The sequence below is a fragment of the Archocentrus centrarchus genome, chromosome 8 (assembly GCF_007364275.1).
Source record: "Archocentrus centrarchus isolate MPI-CPG fArcCen1 chromosome 8, fArcCen1, whole genome shotgun sequence".
Classification (NCBI taxonomy): domain Eukaryota; kingdom Metazoa; phylum Chordata; class Actinopteri; order Cichliformes; family Cichlidae; genus Archocentrus; species Archocentrus centrarchus.
The window spans coordinates 4,384,678-4,406,381 of record NC_044353.1 but is presented as its reverse complement, the minus strand read 5'-3'; the positions used below and the strand labels follow the sequence as shown (position 1 = coordinate 4,406,381).

General features: G+C 42.7%; 1 protein-coding gene across 2 annotated transcripts in view; it reads left to right on the top strand.

Annotated features, from left to right (window-relative positions):
* Nucleotides 1–21,704, top strand: part of LOC115783977 (RNA binding protein fox-1 homolog 3-like) — a 266,321-nt gene that overhangs the window by 69,791 nt on the left and 174,826 nt on the right. For both annotated transcript variants that reach the window (XM_030735008.1, XM_030735007.1), the window contains exon 2: nucleotides 1,740–1,833. In XM_030735008.1, coding sequence (XP_030590868.1) covers nucleotides 1,812–1,833 — 22 coding nt within the window. In that variant the 5' untranslated portion in view covers nucleotides 1,740–1,811. The remainder of the gene's footprint in view (nucleotides 1–1,739; nucleotides 1,834–21,704) is intronic.

Genomic DNA, 21,704 nt, shown 5'->3' with positions numbered 1-21,704 from the left:
GGCGGGGTAGGGAGGCGGGAACCAGGAGAAGGGATTTCTGCTGGGATGAAATCAATGCGGTTTCTCTGCGGTTCACCGGCTGGGCTTCTGGGCAACAGCCAACCAGAGTCCTGCAAAGATACACAAGTCAGCAGAAAAACCTCCTGCTGCATGAGAACAGTCACCCACTGAGGCACAAACACGCAGCAACATTCAGATATATATGCTTTGTGTGCCGGCTCTGTGGCTCACATATATTGGATATTTGACACAGTCTGGTGATTAATGCCAGCTCTCTAAACGATGCACCAAACATACTAAGTGCAATTGCATCATTATTTTTTTGATCGCTAAATTCAGAGCGCTACTTTCTGCCATCTTGACAGCTTATTGCAAGTGACAGAAGACGTCTTTAGAAACCTTGACTTAAATGGATTTCACTATAACTGCTTCCTAGTGAGCAACAGCTGGAAGTCTTGTTGTTGCAGTGAGGTTGTCAAGGTTGGTACCACTGTGCCTGTGAAGAGACTAAACAAAAACTTGCACTTACTCGCTATATCTGGCACCTCGTGCTAGCTGGAGATGCTCCGCAGCAGGACAAAATGTCAAGAAACAGCTCCAGCAGCTCACACCCCCTAGAACTACACATTATTGTCTTCATGTGAAAGTGTGTGTGTGCGTGTCAAACAAAAAAGATGCTCCTTGTATATATATAAGTTCATTTAGCAGTGTTACAAAGATTTAGGTCTTGCTTAAACTTTTTAAGAGCCAAACTAATGGTTTTCCCTGTTCTAAGTAGTAAAATACAATAAAGATGTGTATTTTTGATTATATTGAAATATTACATTCAAGTAAAACACTTAAAGGGGCAAATCTAGTGAATGTATTTTTCCTTTAGCATGTAATGAAATACATGCATCTAGCTGTATAAAGGTTTAGAACAGAACTGAGAAATTCAACTACTTAGTAAAACATCGTGAACCTTGTTTTGATCACTTTCACGCAGGAACTGTTTTTGTACTGATTACATTCAGTCACTAATGAAGCGTACAGTTAGCTTACACTGCAGCCAAACCAAGGTGTGCACCGTTACTGTGTACGCCCTGTCAGAAGCCTGAACGCGCTGCACGCCCCCTTCTGCACAGTCATGTGGTTGGCGGTGGGTCTGATAGAAAGAAAGTAGCTCCTACCGCTCCCACCAGGGTTTGTAGATTTAAAATTTAAAAGAAAAATAAGGCGAGTTTTTCAAAGTTTTGAGGAGTGAAACATCAGGCGTGAAGTTGAGATGTGTGATTTGCTGGGTGACGTTAGCATTACTGAGGCTGCTTTTAATGTTGCAGTCCAAGCAGACCCGACTGCTTTCACCCGTCTACTTCCGCATGTAACGTTAGGACTCATCTGCAACATGCCTTCATTTTTTTTTTTTTTGTGATAAGTGATGCCTGGTGTTACAAAGCTGCAAAGTCGGCTTTCAGGCTACTCTGATAATTCAAAATAAACTATCATGTGAATAATGCACAACTGATAATATCTTTTCCCGATTTTCTATACATGCCGCAGTGATGTCGCTGTTGTGAACCGTTTTGATTGTGATAATTGCGAAGTGAAAGTCTGATTATTGTGACAGCTTTAGTACAAAGTAGTAAACGTGGAAGGCTGCATTCTGTATTTCATTAGCTCATAATTGAGTTATTAATCACGTCCTCTCTCTGCTGTGGTCTGTTTTCTAACAGGAGCTTCCCTCTGTTCTCTCTTTTAAGGGTCCTTCAGCACCTGTGCCAACAGCAGCGAGTCGCGTGACCCAGCTTCAGGCCCACCGGCTTCACCTGTACATGGAGACCCCCAGCTGGGCAGGTCAGACTCTTTACAAACCCCCTTTGGACCCTCATGTTGGTCTGTTGTGTACTAGGTGACTTATTTTATTATCTCCGATTCCTTATTTTATAACCAGTCCTCCTGCAGATCACAGAGCATAGGAAGCAGCTGTCTTACACTGAGGTCATTTAGTGTAAGGTTTAAAAAACATAGTTTTAAACTGCCTTCAAAAATGATCCATAGAAAAAACATTGTCTGTGTTTAATTAGCATTCGGACATTTTTTTTTTAAAAGTAGCTTATCCTGATCTGTTACTGATGATAGGTTCAGTTAGACATAAAACACACTGCTTATGAATTAATGGTTTACTAAAGTGAAGAGCCTGTTACTAAAATGAAGCCAGTGTTAGCAGAGAAGAGGGTAGAGACCACCTTTGCACTGGTTTAACAGCCATCTTTGGCTCTGCGGGTCATAAAACAGTGCAGATTTGTGCAAATTCTTGTTTAATGGCACTATCTTTGACAAGCTATGCCAGTCCTGACAGTCACTAGTCATAATTCACCCAGTTACCACTGAGGCTTTTTGACTACTAAGACATTTATTCACACGGTAAGTATTTGGTTTCATTTTTTTTTCCTTTCCCAACATGGAAATAATCCATCCACCCGGCATCCCTCTTGCTCACAGCTCCGATCGTACTGTTTTAGTTCACGGCACTTAGTGACTTTGAGATTTTGCAGATTTCTTTGGCAGATTTTTTTAAAGACCTTGCAAAAAAAGAAAAAAAAAAAATCTGCACACTATCCTCCTGCTGCACGTTGTCCTGCTCCCCTTGCACAGGAACAGTGTGCTCTCTGCTGTGTCCGGTGGGTGACAGTGGTGCACAGTGGGAGAGAGAAGAGTGAGAGCTTCAGTTTCATCTGACTTTCTCTCTGAGTGATCATTTTATATGGAAACATCATAGACTGTATATAAAAGGTAGACATCACATGTTGGTCTAGGACGATACATTCTGAAGCCTCGGCAGTGGCATTTTTAGTCTTTTGGAGCCAGCAGCGAGTGTATTAATTTATCAGCTAATGCTGGTGAGCTCGGTCAGTTAGCCGCACTCATGAGCTGTGCAGGTGCAACATAGAGACACCAAAACTGACGCACAATTTTCTTTAAGCGTCTACACCAACAACAAGCCACATTGTTTGTCAAATTCCAGTAAAAACTCTCCCAAAGGCACTAACACAGCAGACGCACTCGAGGGGTCCGCTTCATGACACCAGCGACTGAAGGTGAGGCGAGCAAACAGCGACTGGCTGCAGCGTGTTTGCCCACCTGTCAGTCACCGAACTCCAGTGTCCAAAAAATGTACCTTTAAGACAGGTGTTATTTGGGGGGGCAAGATTTTGTGACTATTTTGTGAACTATACTTACAGTGTGTGCCAACTGTTGTTCATGTGCATGTAGACAAAACAGAGAAAATTGCATCTTTGCCGTATCCTGTGCTTTAATTTCATTGGTCCTCACCTTTCTTCACACAGGAGGCTAAACACTCCAGAGTTTGAGGAAACGGCTTCACGCCCTTTCGGTGTGAAAGCTCTCTTACTGTGATAAAGACCGTATGTATGCACGTCTTACTCCACCCTATCCGGCCGTATTGTGCTGATGTGTGCTGGTTAAGTAGCGGAAGACTAGAAAAAGACTCTTATCCATATGCCTGAGAGCTCAGGAGTCAGTGTGATCTCTCCCCAGATGAAGCTCTCTGCTTCCTCGCCCGTTCTCTGCGGAGCCATATAGCAGGTGGCAGTGAGGATCAATGGGCCCCAGCCATTACCTCCTCTCCACTTCATATCTCCAGCCTCATCTCTGTGGGGGGCCCGCGGGGCATGCGGCGCGTCTCGCTGCAGCACACCGGGAGAAATAGGGACGTTTTCCATTAGTCTAATTGCTCGGTTATAGTTCTATATTATTGCCGTGATCACCACTGTGGCTTGGTAATGATGGACCTCCCATGACCCCACGTATAGCTGGTGGGTGTTATTTCTCCCCCGTCACCGCCCATTGAAACTTCACTTGCAGTGGGTGTGGGCGGAGAGAACAAACTTAACGTTGAGAGGAAAACAGGAGGACAAACAGCCCAAAAAACGGGCAGAGCTCCTCAAATGTTTGATGTAAGTTTAATCAAATCGCCTCAGCTATTTACATTCTCAACAGGTGCTGCGTTTGGCTGATTTATGGAATAAACACTGGAGTTCTAGTGCTTGTTCATTTGCCTCCGCTAAAAACTGGCAATATGGGGCTAATTTGCAATAATTTGCTGCTGCTGTGGCCACTGGTTAAGAATGTTTATATAATCATGATATAATAAGAAAAATGAAAATGAGTTTTTCATGCAGTTCAGGCCCTGTCAAACACAGCTCACGGACCCACTAAATGATAATTACATTCCTCAAGCACAGTATTACATTATACCCTCTTACATGGACTTGTTCACGGTAAATGGGGGGGAGTATTATTTTCATTTTAAGGCGATCCGACCCAGCATTATTCCCACATCTGAGCTCCCTCGGTACGGTGGAAGGTTTCCCCCCCATCAGCGATTACACGAGAAGTCTTCCATCAGTGAGCAGATGAGGTGAGGATTATAATGAATTCATTTACCCTCAAAGACTCTGCCTTTCTTCTTTCTGTTTATAATATCCTATTTGCATACCTCATATGATCGAAAAATTGAAAAGCTTTAGTTTAAGCGGCGTTGGACTAATCGGGCTTGAATATTTCACAGCTGACCTGTGGCTCTCCCCACAGGTCAGCACATAAAAGCTGCTTCCTGTTTTGGGTTTCCTCTCGTACAGTCAGATTGTTGCTTATTATCTCGCCTCCCCCCACTCCTTAGAAGGAGAAAATCCTTGGCCGTGATTCCTCCTTTTTTAAAATTCTTATTTTATTTATTTATTTAGTTAGTTTTTACAGGTGTGGGTATTGATCTTTTGCCTTTGCTGCAGGGGAGTGTGTTCACTTAAAGGCCCACTGATGTAGCAGGGCTTATTAAACAATAGGCCAGAGAACAAGGCCACAATCACTTTGAATCATGAAGGAGGTTGCCCATCTTAAAGCAACACTGTATCAAATATGAAACGCTCTGCTAACAAGGTGTGTAATCTATTTTAATCAGATCATATTTTATGAAACAAGGAGAGGGCTGAACTTAAGTAAGAGAGAAAGATGGAGATTCTGAGAGGGGGAGTTGGGGATTGTATTTTGAAATTGAATGTGACGGCCAGGGACCATGACTTGATTTTACATGCATGGCTTTATAATGAAGCCACGGCAAATGGTCAGTTATGGTTAACTTTAGGGGAAGCTGGAGCCTTGCTGTAATGGGAGGCTAATTCAGGGCCCATAACGCCTTGACAGGCTGCGGGAGCAGGACCGGAATATGGAGAAGGATGTAAGTTTACGGGCTCTGGGGCCGAAGTTAAGGTCTGTATTTGTCTGCAAATTGCCACGTTGCCTGAGGATATAATGGGGTCAAGAGCGGCGTAGCATATTTTGTGTGCGCAGACACGCTGTCACAGAAATAAACACAAAACAGAAGCACGCACCCTCCCACAGATAGACTGGCCGACGCACTCAAATCAAGTGCGCAGGAGTGACTTCATGTTGTCATTGCAATTCAGGCCATGATCATTTTTTTATGCCTTACACTGACTGAGTTCATAGGCGAGTGTTTTCATCATAGTTTTTTTTCTTCTCACACCATAAATTGTTTCAGATCCTGTGACACTACTAGACTTGGTTATGAATACATGAATATATATATATATATATATATAATATATATATATATATATATATATATATATAGATATATACACTTACAAGACCTTAGATAGTGCCACTAGTCAGATGAGATATAATGGATACAGAGATGTTATATACTGCTCTGGGAACCACCACTTGTTAGAAAAGATTTCCTTGGATTTTAATGATTAGGAGGGGAAAAAAACGAGACAACGGACATGTGAGATTTGTGCTTTTAAGGGTTTTATTTCTTCTTCCTTTGGAGAAATAAAATCCTCTGCTTTTATGGTGAATAATCAGACTGCTCTTGATCACTACACCAAATGTCTGCCTACATTACTAAAAAAATGTGCTCCTCTTCATCCGAAATAAATAAAAAAAATAAATAAAAATGCTGCTATGGGAACTACTGCAGATATTAATAGATGTCTCATAATAGTTAGCAAGGTATTATTCACCACTGTGGAAAGCACCACTTGTTAGAAAAGAAATTCCTCTGATATTAATCACTGTAAAGCGCAAAGAGAAGGCATTTAACACCCAAATGTTACAAAATGAAGATGCTGTTGTTTCCTGGTGTTATAAATTTGTTGGATCCTGAGTGCGCTTGCAGGGCCTCTTTGCCGCGAGCGCAGGGGTGATGTGGGGGTGGGGGTGGAGAGGAGAGGAGAGGAGAGCAGGAGGAGCAGCAGAGGAAGGAAGAGGAGGGATGCCTGCATCTTTAAAAGGTAGATGGAGTGAGGGAGTGGGGCGGATGGGTGGCTGCAGGATTGTGCTGACGGCAGGGCTTTGGTTCAGAGCATGCCCATTAGAGGGAGCCATAAATCCTGGGCTCTCTGGGCCGGGCTGTGTCAGCAGTCCACTGAATGAATTGATTTTAAACGCCACTGAAAAAAAGAGAAAGTGCAAGAGGGGGGGGAGGGAGAGAGAGAGAGAGTGACTATTTAATTCACCCTCCGCCAGAAGCCCACCCCCCGTTCCACCCCGCTTCTCAATTCAGGACTGCCGCTGAAAAGGGGGAGAGAGAAGTCTAGAAACACTGAAACTGTCACCAGCAACAAGCCCAGGGCTACGCGGCCCCCACATGTTTGATTTAAACAGGAGGGAAACACACAAACCAAATACATAATCTCAAATTCCATACAGCATTTGTTCTCCCACCCCTCTAATTTTTCCCTCTCAGCCCTCTCCTTTTATATCTCCACAAGAGAAATGAGACATATCGTAAAAAGGAGAGAGAGAGAAAAAAAGGCGCCGCTGCATTTGAAATTCAAATGTGGTGGATTTTGAAATTGATGTATGTGTTTATTCATTTACGAGCAGCATCCATGTGTGCATGCATTTATATATTATCAGCAGCAATGAAACGCTGCATAGAAGCCTTGTAGCCCATCTTTCTCTCCGTGTGCCCCTCGTCTTTGTTTCCTTCCTCCTCGAGCCGCTCTCATGTTCAGCACTGCAAAAAAAAAAAAACTGTGTTTGCAAATAGACGCGCGCTAAATTGTGCATGAGGACCAGTTTTATTCGCTCATCCTTTTTTCCATTTTATCTAAATGCATTTAGCATGTGTGCTGACTTTCATTTTGTCTTACTCAGTGCCCACGCCATGACCCCCCCCCCCCCATGTACTTACCTGTTAGTGTCATCAGAGACTGGTGGGAGTGCTCCGCTGCCCTTGTACAGAGCACTGTTACAAGACCCTCTGAGGACCTAATCTGTATGAAACCTGCAATGCAAGTGGAACATAAGGAGAGGGTAGGACAGGTGAAATCAATATCATATTTATCATATTCATAAATATTCAAAAATTGATCACAAGCTATATATATATATATATATATATATATATATTATATATATATATATATATATATATATATATAAGCTTGTGATCAGTTGAACACCCAGCTCTATAAAAATAAAGGAACCCTTTTCATATAATGTGCATAGATTGTGTTTCATAACAGGCCTTTTTTTAAACACTGGCCAAAAAACAAAAACCTAAAACTGAAACATCTGATTTTTTTCTATTTTTTTTCATTAGGGGGCAGAAAAACTCCACAACACACTGACTGACACGTCGCTCCAACACATCATCACTTTTTAGTTTGGACTGAAAAGGATAAAGAGAATAACATAACAACGAGCTGAAAGAGGCTAAAAGTGACAGCTGTGGGTTCATCGCTATTGATGACCCGTTTCCTTTCATACAGATTGATTTGAATTGTTAATAACTGATCACTGGAGCTTTAAAATGAACTGAATACAGACACCAACTCCTCTAAAATTCAGATCAAAATTCATACCATTCAGATATGATGGCGGGAGAAGGAGGGTGCTTGGTGTGTATGTGGTGTGTTTGGTGTTGTGTGTTGGTTTTTTTTTGGGGGGGGGGGGGGGGGGGGGGGGGGGGGGGGGGGGGGGGGGGGGGGGGGGGGGGGGGGGGGGGGGGGGGGGGGGGGTGGGGGGGGGGGGGGGGGGGTGGGGGGGGGGGGGGGGTGGGGGGGGGGGGGGGGGGGGGGGGGTGGGCCTCCTCTCTCTGGCATTACGCTGTTTAAAGAGCCGGCACTCCGAATCACCTGCCCAGCTCCACGCTTCAAACAAGCTCAGCCACCGGGGATCATACATCAACTTCTCCATCAGTCCCCCCGGCTTCACTTTTTCACCGTTCGCCTCAGAACTCATGAGCCCCACACGCAACCCACACGGCGACTGTGGTGAAACAGATAGCGTCGCTTGTTGAATACTGATCTCAAGCCTGCTACAAAAAGCATAATAATTAGTTACAGACCAGCTGTTATGCTGTTATGTACATTATCATGAATTTAATTGAACACCTTCAGTGGACTTGCAGCATCCCAGGCCCTGTTTGTGGCCTCAACATTCTTAATACATGGCTCCTCCGCATGTAAAAAGTACACTTTCTCATGCCTAATTACCCACGGGCTAAGGCATGAAGAGGATTTGCTGCGTATTACTATAAAGATTGTGAGGATATTTCACTTTGAAAAATGGTGAAGCACACAGGACTAAGGGCTTGATTACAAGGAGTGGGGCACACAGCCTCTACATCTTCCTTCCCTCATTTCAATTATGGCTGACTGGAGGCACGGTGCTGCCACCGTCCTCAAATAAAACTAAAATATGATAAAGCTGAAATATCAGGCTCAGGACTGCGCCCAGCCTCGAGCCATGTAAGGCGCAGATCCTCGGCACGTAATTACAACATTTGCCAATATTTTTTTGACGGGAGGTTCAACATGGATATGAATGAAAGGGGTGGGGGTGGGGGGGACATGAGGAGCATTCATGACACATGATAAAAGCACATTTCATTCTGCCTTCCCCCGTGGATACCAGGAGAGATGTCTGCACAGAGCTGTGTGTGTGTGTGTGTGTGTGTGTGTGTGTGTGTGTGTGTGTGTGTGTGTGTGTGTGTGTGTGTGTGTGTGTGTGTGTAGATGGCTGTATTACTTTTAAGTTGCAAGATCATTACTCATGTGAAGATGCATGAGCTAAGTGAGCAGCTGCTGTCATAACAGGGGACAGCAAACATACATATATGTGTGTGTATATATATATATATATATATATATATATATATATATATATATATATATATATATATATATATATATATATTCCTGTTTGTGAACTAAAAGCATGTGATATCACAACAATCCAGCAGCTGTAAGCAAATATTTCTTTTGTTCAACGGGAGGACAGAAAATGTGCTACAAAGCATATTCTTTATTTAAATCATGTTTGCCCTTTTAAGCGCTGCCCTTTGCAGCCCCCTGCAGATGGAGGCGATGTGTGATGTGGCAGCTCTCTCACCGTGACACACCAACAAGGTGGATCTCCTCTGTGGCCCCCGTTCCTCTGTGGCCTTAGCACCCCAGGTAGCCGAGGTCCAGCCTCCTACGTCAGTGTTAATAACAGTCTAGCGTGCTCGCCGCGTCGCCGGTGCCGCGCGGGGTCAACGCTCCGCAGATTTGGGCATTCGGAGGAAATCCCAGCCAGCGTGGCGCAGAGTTTCCTGCTACGCCAAACGCATGAGAATGTGAATTGCCAGAGGATTTGTGATGAATGTGATCTGTTTTAGCACATTTTATATTTGCTTTGAGAATAGACCCGGTTCAAGCAGCGTTTGTAAAACCACAGCTTAGAACGTAATGTAGCAATTAAATTTAAGCAAAAACACATGCTTATGGAACGTGTGATTTGGGACCTGACATGTCAACTCTCAGCTGAGTCACGTCAGTATAATCTCTTCATAAATCCTCTCTTATGACTGCACAGAGCTCCAAATGAACAACACCAGCGTGCCCCATAAACACAAGTATTAGTTTCCTGTAGTTTCTTTTCCTTCTTTCTTTCTTTTCTGCAGTGTTGATTCAGATTTAAGAAAAAATAAACCCTTGAAGTTTATTGCCTAACATTTGTGATTTCAGTCAAAGAGATACTGCAACATTTTTGCTGAAGTGTATGTGATAACATTTTCCAAGTATTCATTCTTTCAGATTGGAGTACACGATATATATTTGTAGATCTGATCTCGGTCATTAAATGCCGTAAAAAAAAAAAAAAAAAGGCATTTCCTCTTCTACAGAACTCACTCAGTGGAGCTCTTCAGATAAAGAATCTCAGGCTCCTCTGGTGTGTTTCTTTGTTATTTTATGTTGAAGTGGCTCCAGCACCTGCTTTTCAAAGTGAAGGAGGAAATGTTTTTGCAGAGGGAAGAGCTTCTGCAGCAAAATCAAGAACGATTCCGCCTCCTTCACTCGTCACAGTGTGGGGGATTCAATCAAAAGTCTGCCCTGTGACCTGTTTCTCCACAGAAACAAACAGCCAGCAGAGTCTCCAAAGACAAAGCCATCAGAGGAGGGCGGCTGGTGTGTGAGCTAAACCGTGGCACTTTTCCTGAAGCCTCCTCATAGAAAAATTGTGAGTTGTCGCAGTGGAGAGTGACTAGCATGGCGCCTACATTGATACATTGATGCAGTGAATGCCTTGGACAGTGCAGTAAAAGTGCTGAGGTTGAAATTAAGCTGTTATCTCTGGCATGTATCACTAGGGAGGCAAGAAGCAGAGGTGCAAAGGCAGAAGCCTGTTTGCTTTACTGTTATTGCCTCTTTCCTCGTGTCCTGCCATTTTAAATGAAACACAAACTCTGGCGATCTTTATTTTAACAAATCAGCTTTCCCGTTTTAAAGGAAACCAAATCTTTCCTATTTTTTTTTTTTTTTTTTTAGTGCGTAAAAGAGAAAGTTCACCCCCTAAAATAAAATTCACATGATTTTCTTTTGGCCCTCTGGGAATATCTCTACCTCTAGATTGTTTTGTGTGTATTGGCCAGGTTCTCAGATAACAGTTCTGCCTTCTCTTTGAAAATAATGGAACTAAATTACCCCGTAGCATGCAAAGTGCCAAAAAATACATTTGAAAGACTCATCATCAGAGAAATCATTACCTGGTCCCTCAGAAGCTGCACAGATCTGACTGTGAGCAAGCTCTGAGCTACCAATGGTTTCATTGTTCAGAAGGAAGCATGACTACACTCCGACAAGAGACTCAGCATGTAAATACTGATCTATTAATTTTAAATATTGGGGAAAAAAACATCTAAATTGTATTTAAAATAATGCTAAAAGTCCCAGTTTTGGTGAAACATGCATTTTAACCATACATTGTTTTCTCCTGAATATGACTGGGCTGCATAATCAGCAGCTCATTAGTGTTTTGTCCCCATTTTCATCTTAACCTTCTATTAACAAAGCATACATAAGCTGTCCTGGTATGATGGGGATTTAATTGAGTGTACAGTAAACAGTGGCTTCCTGGAGCAGGAAATAAAACTCATTTGCATTAAAGTCATTAAATGATATTAACATCAGCTTAAACAATGTTGTCCTAACACAAAATTTTGTATATTTTGGTGAAAACGCTGAGGCTGAACTGCGTGCCGCTGAGCTCAGATTGAGGGGGCGAAATCTGCTTACCGCAAATTCTCCCAATCGTTTCTTCATGAAGGAAACCAGAGCTATTAGAGGTCGATCTTTATTCCTGCTTTCTCGTGTAAGCTGAGACCCTCCATGGTTAGCGTTTGCAAATTCAGTATGATGTCATTTGCATTGCGCTGACTTCCTCAATAAAGAGGATGTTTAATAATAATCATCATTATATGTAATTTATTGCATTTGGATTTTTTTAAATTACAGCAACATAAATTACAGAGAATAAATAGATTACACTGAATACTGACTTTGGCGTATTACTGCTATACTTTTCACCACAGCGTATTCTGCACGGTGACAATTTCACTGCAAGATTTCATGAACTAGATTTTTAAATTCCTCGCCACAGTTTACTACTTCGTTGCCAGATATACATCTTATTTTTTCCAGAGTTGTTCTTATCTCTCTTTTTTTTTAAACATACCTACTTCCCTGCACTCTCTCTGAATAGGAATGCATAGGAAGTAGATTATTTCTGCTTCGTACATCATCTGCGGTGTTGATGAGATAGTGAGTAAGAACCAGTGGTTTTTTTTCAACAGAGAAAACTGTGAGCAGCAAAGTAGCGAGAATCCCACCGCTCTGATGCCACGCTGCTGGAATTAATGCTGTGGAAACTTACCATTTTTATTATGCCACCGTAAATTTCCCCAGAGAGCTGTCAGAGTACAGGTATTTCCCCACCTACATCAGTGTTTTTTATTTCTTGACAGACCATAATTTGTTTGCAAATGTAATATTTTTTTTTTCAATATCTTAATTTATTGTACTTTAAGTATTAAATAGTTATGCAAAGAGGGAGCCAAAACTTGCATTCCTAGTCACAAAGCTTGATTAATCAATTACCAGTCACTAATTTCTCATTTCCATTCAGGATGGGGAGGGGCACCTTTTAAACAACACCAGGGAGTACTGTGGTTTTAACTTTTAGAAACACAAACCCTTTTAGAGGCGCAGGCTATAATGGTCTCATTTGTTTACAGGTGAGGTAAACAAATGTATCACAATTATTTTGACAAAGATGCATTAATGTTCAAAATGCTGCACGTAGCACTTTTACAAAATCAGTTTCAATGCATATCATCCTAAAGCAGACAGTGAGTAATATCTCAGAGGCACAGCGATTGGTTGGCGTGACGCTGCAAGATAATGACAAAAATCAACAGATTGGTCTTTAAAGACGCAACATAGACACCATCCTTCAAATTCTCCTCTAAACAAGAATTATGCATTATTTTTTTATTTCTGGATCCCAAAATAAGTTGGCTCGTTAAAAGTTCTGGACGCCTGCGTGTCATATTTGTCTCCCTCGGGCGCAGTGAGTGAGGGGAACATAGGTGCAGGTGCCGGTTCTGTCATGCCGCAGCGACACCCCCATGAGTAATCTGGTGCATGATAAACAGAGGGTCGAGGTGTCACGGGAACACCTCGGCGACTGGCACAAGGGTAATTACTCTTCCTGCGTGGGTGCAACTCAAAATTTTTGAACCTTTTCTTTCTCCAATCATACTTGATGGATTGAGTGGGAGAAGGCGATCATCTGGTTCTTAGCAGGCTCACTGAGCGTGGTAGGCCTCTGTTGATTAATGATATCTGCTGCAAGTCACCAAAAGCGGAAATTAAGTATTTCTGTTTAAATGTAACATTTGTCTCCTTTGCTGGTGTTGAGAAAAGCATTTGTCAAAATCCCCGGGCTTTGGCGATAGGTGGATTTCCTCAGGGAGCATGCTGGGAATTACTCCCTACTTTCACATTAATGGCATTCAGTGTTCCTATTTTATACCTTGAATCTACTTTTCACCCTTTCACCTTTGCGGTGGATTTTGAATATGTAATCGTTCACTTTTAAAACCCGTCGGCTGTGTGACAGTTTAGAATTAAGCATGTTGTAGATTTTTGCAGAAAGATGAGAAATGACCTTGGCTGTATGATTCCTGATGGCATCTCTGTCTGTGGTAGGCACATGGGAGGGGTTCTGGTGGTTTCACTGGTTGAGTTGGGTTACCATTTGTGCTGATGGCGAGCCCTGCCATGCTGGAACGGAACAGACTCCGGCTCCTGAGGAGACTAATGGTTACAGGGCCTGGCCATCGTCCAGTGCTGCCCCAGCCACTGCCTCTCCCGTCGCTGGGATATCATTACCTCCAATGTGTTACATCAGACTCGCTTGGTCAGGCTCTGAAACAGTCAATACTCCACAATTTAGAAAATCAGCCAAGTTTGCAGAAACAAAGAGGCAATATCGGAAATAAAGACGGATATTAATCTGACGCCAGGCATTTTTCATGCTGGGTGAATTATTTGTTGTCCGGAAGGTGGGATGAGGAAGGGGTAGAGAGGAAGGAGGGAGGGAGCCAGGGATCTGTCAGAGGTTAGAGGAGGTGGTCAAACGGCTTGAATAAACGTGCAAATCACAGTGCCCAACCACTGACCCTCCCCGTCTCATACAAGCAGCCTCTACTTTTTCCATCAATGGAAATCTAATTGCTTGAAAAGCGATCAATGGAAACTAAATTGGTTTTGTGTGGAAGCGAGCATGGAATAAGCTCTGAGCCGTTTTAATGTGTGTTGGTTTTGCATCTTAAATCACGGTAATATTTGGAGAGGGCCCCCGTTCTCTGGAGGGGGTAAACTTTGGTAATGTCGAGACACCGGGGAGGAGGCACTCAATCAAGCTCCTAATAAAAATCACAGGCTTAATTGTTTTTCCAAACTCATAAATCGTCCAGCTTAATGGGTTAATATTAAGACAAGGATGGTGCGCCGCATGTTTTGGAGTGGCCGGGAGCTCCTCATTGTGGAGCTGCGACCACTGATAACCCTCTAGTGATCTGATATGACTAATCCCCTCTAATCCTTAATACACTCCTTAACATGCTCCTAACTGACAGCAGTCGATATGGGTGCACTTCTCTGTCTTATCACTGATCTCTTTGTCTTTGTACACTCTCTGCAGTGAAATTTGCTCTCCCACTCATCCTTTTGACTGAGGATCACTGGCACATCTGCATCTGTGTCACACATTTTAGCTCTGAGTGCTTCTCGATAAGCTGAGGGGTTGATCAGAGTTTTGAAATTGCACCGACTTGCGGGGTTACTGAAGGGCTCATAGAAAGTCAAGTGTGTGGCGGTTGTACGGCAGAAAGCCGAGCCATTTTCTACCGCAGTATCCGAAACTGCTGCTTCCCCCCCCAACTTGTCTTTCCCGGCGGACAGCTAGATGGACTGCACAGGAGGCTGGGATGTGGCTGGTGCCCGCCGATCGTGTAGCCTTACCCAGGAAAACGGTCCCAGCAGAGTAATTTATTGACAGCATTGAGATGTGTTTCTGCCCAGGTGCTTCTCTCAGCCATCCCTCAGGTGCTTATCTATCAGTTATCAGTGCAGACAGAGCACAGACCCAGGTTGTATTTCTGTCTGCTATTGTAATTACATTGTAATTGATCTGAGGGTGTGCTGGGCACTGCCCATGCAGTAACTTTGCAAGGGCTTTCCTTTGTTTTGTTATCTGGAAAAGTGCTACGGTATCATGCGAGCAAACCTTGTTATGGTTTTTACAACCTGCTGTTGCTGGACCTGAACCATCCCATAAAAGCAAGAAGCACAAGATTAAAGAAAGTGATTACAAAGCAGGCAAAATTACACTGAAAAGACATTTAAGCAGTTCATCATGAAATCAAATGTGTATATTTTCCCTCTGGCCTGCAGTGCTGGATTGTTTTGGTGTAAGTTACCCCGCTTTGGAAGTACTGGCTGTAGAAATCTGCCTTCTCTTGAATATAATAGAGTTAAACAGACCTCACGCTGCGTTGCTCAAACATCCCAAAAAAAAAAAAAAAAAAAGGTGAGAAACTCAGCAACAGCATCTTTTTCCAGAAGTCATGACCTGGTTGCTTAAAATATCCTCAAACCTTACTGTGAGCAGAAACTATTTTCTTTCTGTTGAACTGCACCTTTCTAACATATCTTTGTGCATCTACCTATGAGGCAGCAGGAGGTAAACATTAATGGCCCCCATCTTGGCTGAGGTGCAATATTAGTCTGGTAGAAAGAAAATAGTTCCACATTTGTGGATTTTTTTTTTTTTAAGTATCTGGGTCATGGGCATTGCTGTTTATTGAGTTTTTCAATGTATTTATTTTTTTGGCACTTAGATCACCTCGCAGCGACTGTCCTCGAGTTCCATTATATTCAATAACAGGCAGACATTTCCAAAGATGAGCTTTCCAAAACTGGACAGCTCACACAAAAAAAAAAAAAACATTTAGAGAGGTAAGCAGGACCACAAGCCAGAAGAAATGTATGTAAACTTTGATTTTTGGGGTGACTGGCCCTTTAAGGGGTTTGCAGTTTATTGAAAGTGTAACATGGGCTTACAGCGCGTGCTGATCAGCTGCTATATGCACAGAAATGCTTACATGTCAATATCAGCTTTATTGGAATTAATGTTGATCCCGAAAATCCGACAGCTTGTCTTTTCATTTTCTGTGCCGTCACCCTCACGACAACAACAATAACACCAACAACAACAACAAACGGCACGGTTTGTGTCTCATTCCAATCACGCATATTAACCGGCCCTCGCCACCCATCAATCTTTTCACCGCCATTTTGTAACTGATGCTGAAATGATGTTATAAATGAGGTTTGAAAATATCCCTCCGCCGCCCTGCATCAGCAGTCTGAGGGCCTATCAGATGTTCTCCACACACGTCTGTGAACTGTACTCACCTCCGGGAAATTAGCAATCAACCTTTTACCAGCCAACACCTGTATAAGGAACACAACGCCCCCCCACCACCACACCCGGCCTCCCGTAATGTCAGGTCACACCCCTGCACGCCTGTTGTGTTGAAGATGTTTTTGTTATGTTGATAGTAATTTCGCATTGCTAATCACTGCTGTGGCATGTAATTTGCATGTTGACTCCTTCTGAGTAATAACAACAGCCTTAAAGCGCTGCTGAAAGCAGCGTTCGTCCTGAAGCTCTTGTGCAGTCTAATGTAAGTATGCACGCTCTCCCTCATGATCCCTCATTTATCATTTTGACACTGGCTACTTTTTTGAAGTGGAGAAAAATGTTGCAGTCAGCTCTTCCTTTGGTCTCGGAAAATATGTGCGAATGAGCGCGCGTATGTGTTGCGTGTGCGTATTTTCAACTGCTTGTGGAAGATAGAGGAGAGGAGCGTGTGTGTGTGCGTGTCTGTACATTGTATTGTGTTTGTGTACATGCATCAGTATGATTAAGGAGCTTGGAAACATGGCACTGGCTATTTACTGCTGATAAACCAGAGTGTGCATTTGTTGTTGTGTTGCATCGCCATTTCCTGGTCGCTTGTTATTCTTATTCTGATGCTCCATCTATCCTGCTTTATGTAAGACAAATTGTATCCTATTTTAGGAAGCTCGTTGACCTGATACAGGAAAAAAGAAAGTGTTTTCAAAACTTAACATTTTTTTCTATCATTTAGCTTCATTTTAGTTCACCTTAAGTTAACTTTATGCAGCTGTTCAATGTCATGCAGGCACCTCTCAGTTCAGTTTTGACCCAGAAATGCTGTTTAGCAGAACTCCTGACATTTACCTGAGTGTGGACTAATATCCGTGTTAAATTGCATCAATAGATATCTGAACAGGTATCTGTATTGATTGTCATGGAATCGATTGGTGACATTATGATCCTTCTCACAATGTGCTGGTGGAGAGCCTCTGATAAACAGTCTGATCCATCTAGCTGCACAGAGGGATAACGTTACTTGGCTTTTCTGGTGTGTGTGTGTTGTGTGTGTGTGTGTGTGTGTGTGTGTGTGTGTGTGTGTGTGCGTGCGTGTGCGTGTGTGTGTGTGTGTGTGTTGGTGTGTCGTGGCAGGTTACAAATGAGTTTGTTTGTGTTCTGGCCGCAGAAACCTTTTATGCCCCGGGCTGTGTGTGTTGTGTGGGTGGGTCTTGGAGAATGTGATAGAGACTAAGGATCTGTAAGTGTGTGTGTGTGTGTGTGTGTGTGTGTGTGTGTGTGTGTGCGTGCCCAAATAGCTTTGTATGTGTAGGTTGGTCATGAGTTTGAGATGCTTTTTTTGGTATTTTGCCTGTTGTTACTACCTTAAGCCATATAGTTTGCTGTCCACTTGGTTTCGATCTCCGTGCTCGCGCTGAGGTCAAGAAGGTGACCTATTGGTAAAAGTGCCTTGCGTGCCAATAAATGCCTAGCAGTATTAATCACATAGGAGCCCTCACTCTGTGAAGAGGTCAATGCTTTAAAGGGCACCCAGAAAGCTGCCTAAGACTGAAATACAGCCAGGGCATCTTTCCGGTTGAATGTACCAAAAGTTTTATTAGTTCCCCCAATGAGGTCAGTCTGCCCTGCATAAATGAAATCTGTCGATATCCCATTATAGGCTTTTGGAACTTGATTGTGAGACATCTGTCAGATGCATATTTCATTCTAAATTTAGTTAGCTGGCTGTAAGTAATGCATACATTACCAGCTTATTTCCCAGTGTACACGGCTGCAGAACATCTGTTTTTCTATTAAGTGAGAGATGAAATATTAATCTTAAAGCAAATCTGCTGCGAGTCAATCACTGACAGACCGCAGTGACAGCTGCTGGGAAAGTAACACCAGCAGTCATGTCTGCCTCGATACATCTGATCACGACATCAACACGCGCTGTACCTCAGAGCCAAAACACGAACGGGTTCGGCAGATCAAATGGACTGTTTTATTAACCGGGTCGATCTAAGCTTGTAATTGCAGAGCGGTTACATTTAGAGCCCCGTGCTGTTGGTGTGGTCAAAAAAGAGCAGGAGTGCATCCTCTGTGCTGCGGCAAAGACATTCGCTGCAAGCGCAGGCAGGGAAATATAGGGCCCTGGCAACAACATAAGTCTGACTGGAGTCTCCAGCATTTGTTTGGGGATGAAGAGGAACCAAAATCAACATACATTACATGGCTGAGTAATGGAAATGAGAAAGACCACCGATGGCCATGATTTTCAGCAGAATTAGTCATTTGCACCGGCTCTAAGTCTTTCCCATGCACGGCTGCCTTAACAGATGTGTACAATCAATACATCAATATAATGTATGCTCCACATTTTCTTTCACACTTTTTCCTTTCTGCCTGTTGAAATTGCCGGATGGTTGGAAATCAGACTCTCGGACCGCATCGAAAACACGCAAAATCAAAACCTTTTGAAAGTCCACCGACTTCTTGAATATTTTATGCCATAGATTTTCCCGTTAATCACTAAATACATCGTCCACCTGTTCAATGCATCAATCCGCTCAGTGAATTTATTGAACAAACAGGGATCCATACTATGTAATTATTGCCCTCTATATAGCCCCAGTGAATACTTGAAAAGCTAACTGTATGTCAATATGGCTCAAAGGTGAATTCCATTGACTGCAGCGTTTGAAGAATTTAGTATTTGGCTGGGTTACCAGGTGACGGGTGCTCGACCTCAGCTGGAGGCGCCCGTATTGGATGTTTCTCATCATTTAGACTTTAGCAGTACAAACGTGAACAGGTGACTGTGTTTGTTTTAAGATGACAACATAAAATGTTGTGATCTCAGATAATAACACATGCAGTTTACATTTTAACATTCGTGCATTATTTTAAAAAAAGAAGCATTTATAGAGCTGCTTATGATAGACTAGTGAAACTAGCCCTTCTACAAGCCTGTACAGCATTACAACACCACAGTGTAAAGCAGGAACATAGCTGTTACCTAATGTGGCCTCTGGTTTGGTTAGGTTAGGCTTACATTCACATGTTTGCACATAAGAAGTGCAAACCTCCATGAAGGCAGCTCACTCTGTGGGCAGTAATTATTTTCAGGGGATAGTATTATATTTAGTTTTCTTTGCTCTTTTTAAATATACTTTTAGAAGTTAGTAATGCAGTAATAATCAGATCAGGGCAGCATGATAGAAGTTTGATTACACAAACATTATGTAGGAGCAGGTGATGGATAATACTGTAGGTCTGAATCATTTGAATGTATTATATATTATTGTACTGCAGTATATTTCTAACTAACCAGGCAGCTCTTTCTCTTTCTCTTGGCCAACACGCTTTGGGGTCAACTTGAAAGACAGACAGATGTGAAATGACATAGGGAGGTCAGAGGTCAAATTTGACATGATAATTGGATGTGAACGATAATGTGATATTTATAATCCCCATATTCCAGCATCATTTCATAAATGCTGCCAATACAAACAAAGGCCAGCAGAAGAGTTTTAAAGAGTTTTAAAGATAAAAGACGTTTTATGAAAGTTTGACCTTATTTGACCTTGAAGAAGAGGTCAGAGGTCCAAAGTAGCGTGATATTTAGAATCCCCATATATCCTTCCCTATGTGCATATATGTTTCTTCTGTATGGTGACAACACACACCACACTTGTAAGAATCATAGTTTCTAAGTTATCAGGCTTTTTGTTAATTTTCTTCTAATAAATCATTAAGCTGACCCTGATGACCTTTTTGGATATGAACCACATTTTAATGGGTTGTTAACATGATCCCACTCTGCACCCTTGCAAAGTTTTATCAGAATTCATTCGACACTTTTCAAACTATTGTGTTGGCAGAACGAATGACACGCATGCACGCACACCCCACCAAAAACATAACCTCCTCGGCGGAGGTAATAAAATGGGAACGGACTCGCACACAGCACCAGCAGGGGTCAAAAACTGCAAAGAAAGTCTTTAAAGTTGGTATTTTTGTATTAAAGACAAAGACAGTTAAAAAGGCAATTAATAGTTTTAGTCATTTAACCACCACAGGGATCAGGAGGGCAAAAACACCATCCCAGTTTGCTCATTTAAACTGGAAACTCCATAAAACTTCAGCACAGCTCTGTCAGTTGTCCATCTGGTCGAAGTGAGCCTTTAATGAAAAATAAAGCTATATGAACACACTTCAGGTTTTGTGCATCTGTGATCCATAGAGCGCAGTGTTCAGATTACTAAAAGCAGAGACGTTTACTTTCCTGTTACACTTGAGCCAGGATGAAAGTGTGCAAAAGTATTTTACTTGGACGGGTCAATAATGCTGCCCTGGGGAGGTGAAGGACAATGAATTCTTCATTGTCAAAGCAAAGGTAAGTGCTAATTAGCTAACGCTTGCTAGCTACCTAACATTGATCCATGGGTCACTGTAGTCAGTGCTCTGGGGCGTTAGTGTCAGAGCACTCATATTTTTGTTAGGTTAACACTAATCTTGCAGCGTGAGTCTAATAAAAGCTTATTTTCAAAGTCAGTTTAAATGACCCGCCTGTGACAAGCTTGGGTTAGGGTTAGGAAACCTGGGGCTGATACAGTTTGGTAACTGCTTAATGATCTATCCCCCATTTCCACAAAGCAAACCTAGAACAATTAACCATGGCGGTCTTATTGCCATGCTGGTGTTGTGCTGAAAGCCACTGTCCTTTGGTATTAGCGGTGTGATGCATTGGCTTATGGCAATATCGGGACAGCTCTCTCACTCCCAGCTTGTCACATATGGAGAAAGACTCCTTGGTGTCACATTTCAGCTCACTGGGTAAGCATGAAGTGCAGGGTAAATGTTGTAAAGGGATATGTTTTATCCGAGCCACGGTCTTTTTGCTAAACCTAACAAAGTAGCTTTTCGTGCCTAAACCTAACTAGCGAGTAAAAAAAACACACAAAAACACAAACCACAGTCTCCTGGCTGAGATTTACTCCTCCATCACTCTTCCAACTTCCAACAGCGGACTTCCTTTAATTATTTGTCATCATCCAATATTGCGGTGCCCGGTCCACCAAAAGAGATCTCATGTCTCTCTCTGCCACGGCAGCATCGTCTGACAGAATGGCAGTATTTGCTGCTGTGGGATGAGAGTGCATTGAAATAACAGACGGGGAGCAGAGGTAAGCTTTTCTTTACCCTTCCAGTCCTCTGAGGAGTGCCCAACTACATATAAAACAATAAAGCACAATAATAATAACCCAAAATACACCATCGCTAAGTGCAGCTCTGTAATGCAGCATGGTTGCCATTATGACCACACGCTGCATCGGCGTCTTCCATTGTTCCGAGGCGCACGGAGGGGCTGAACTGTGCAT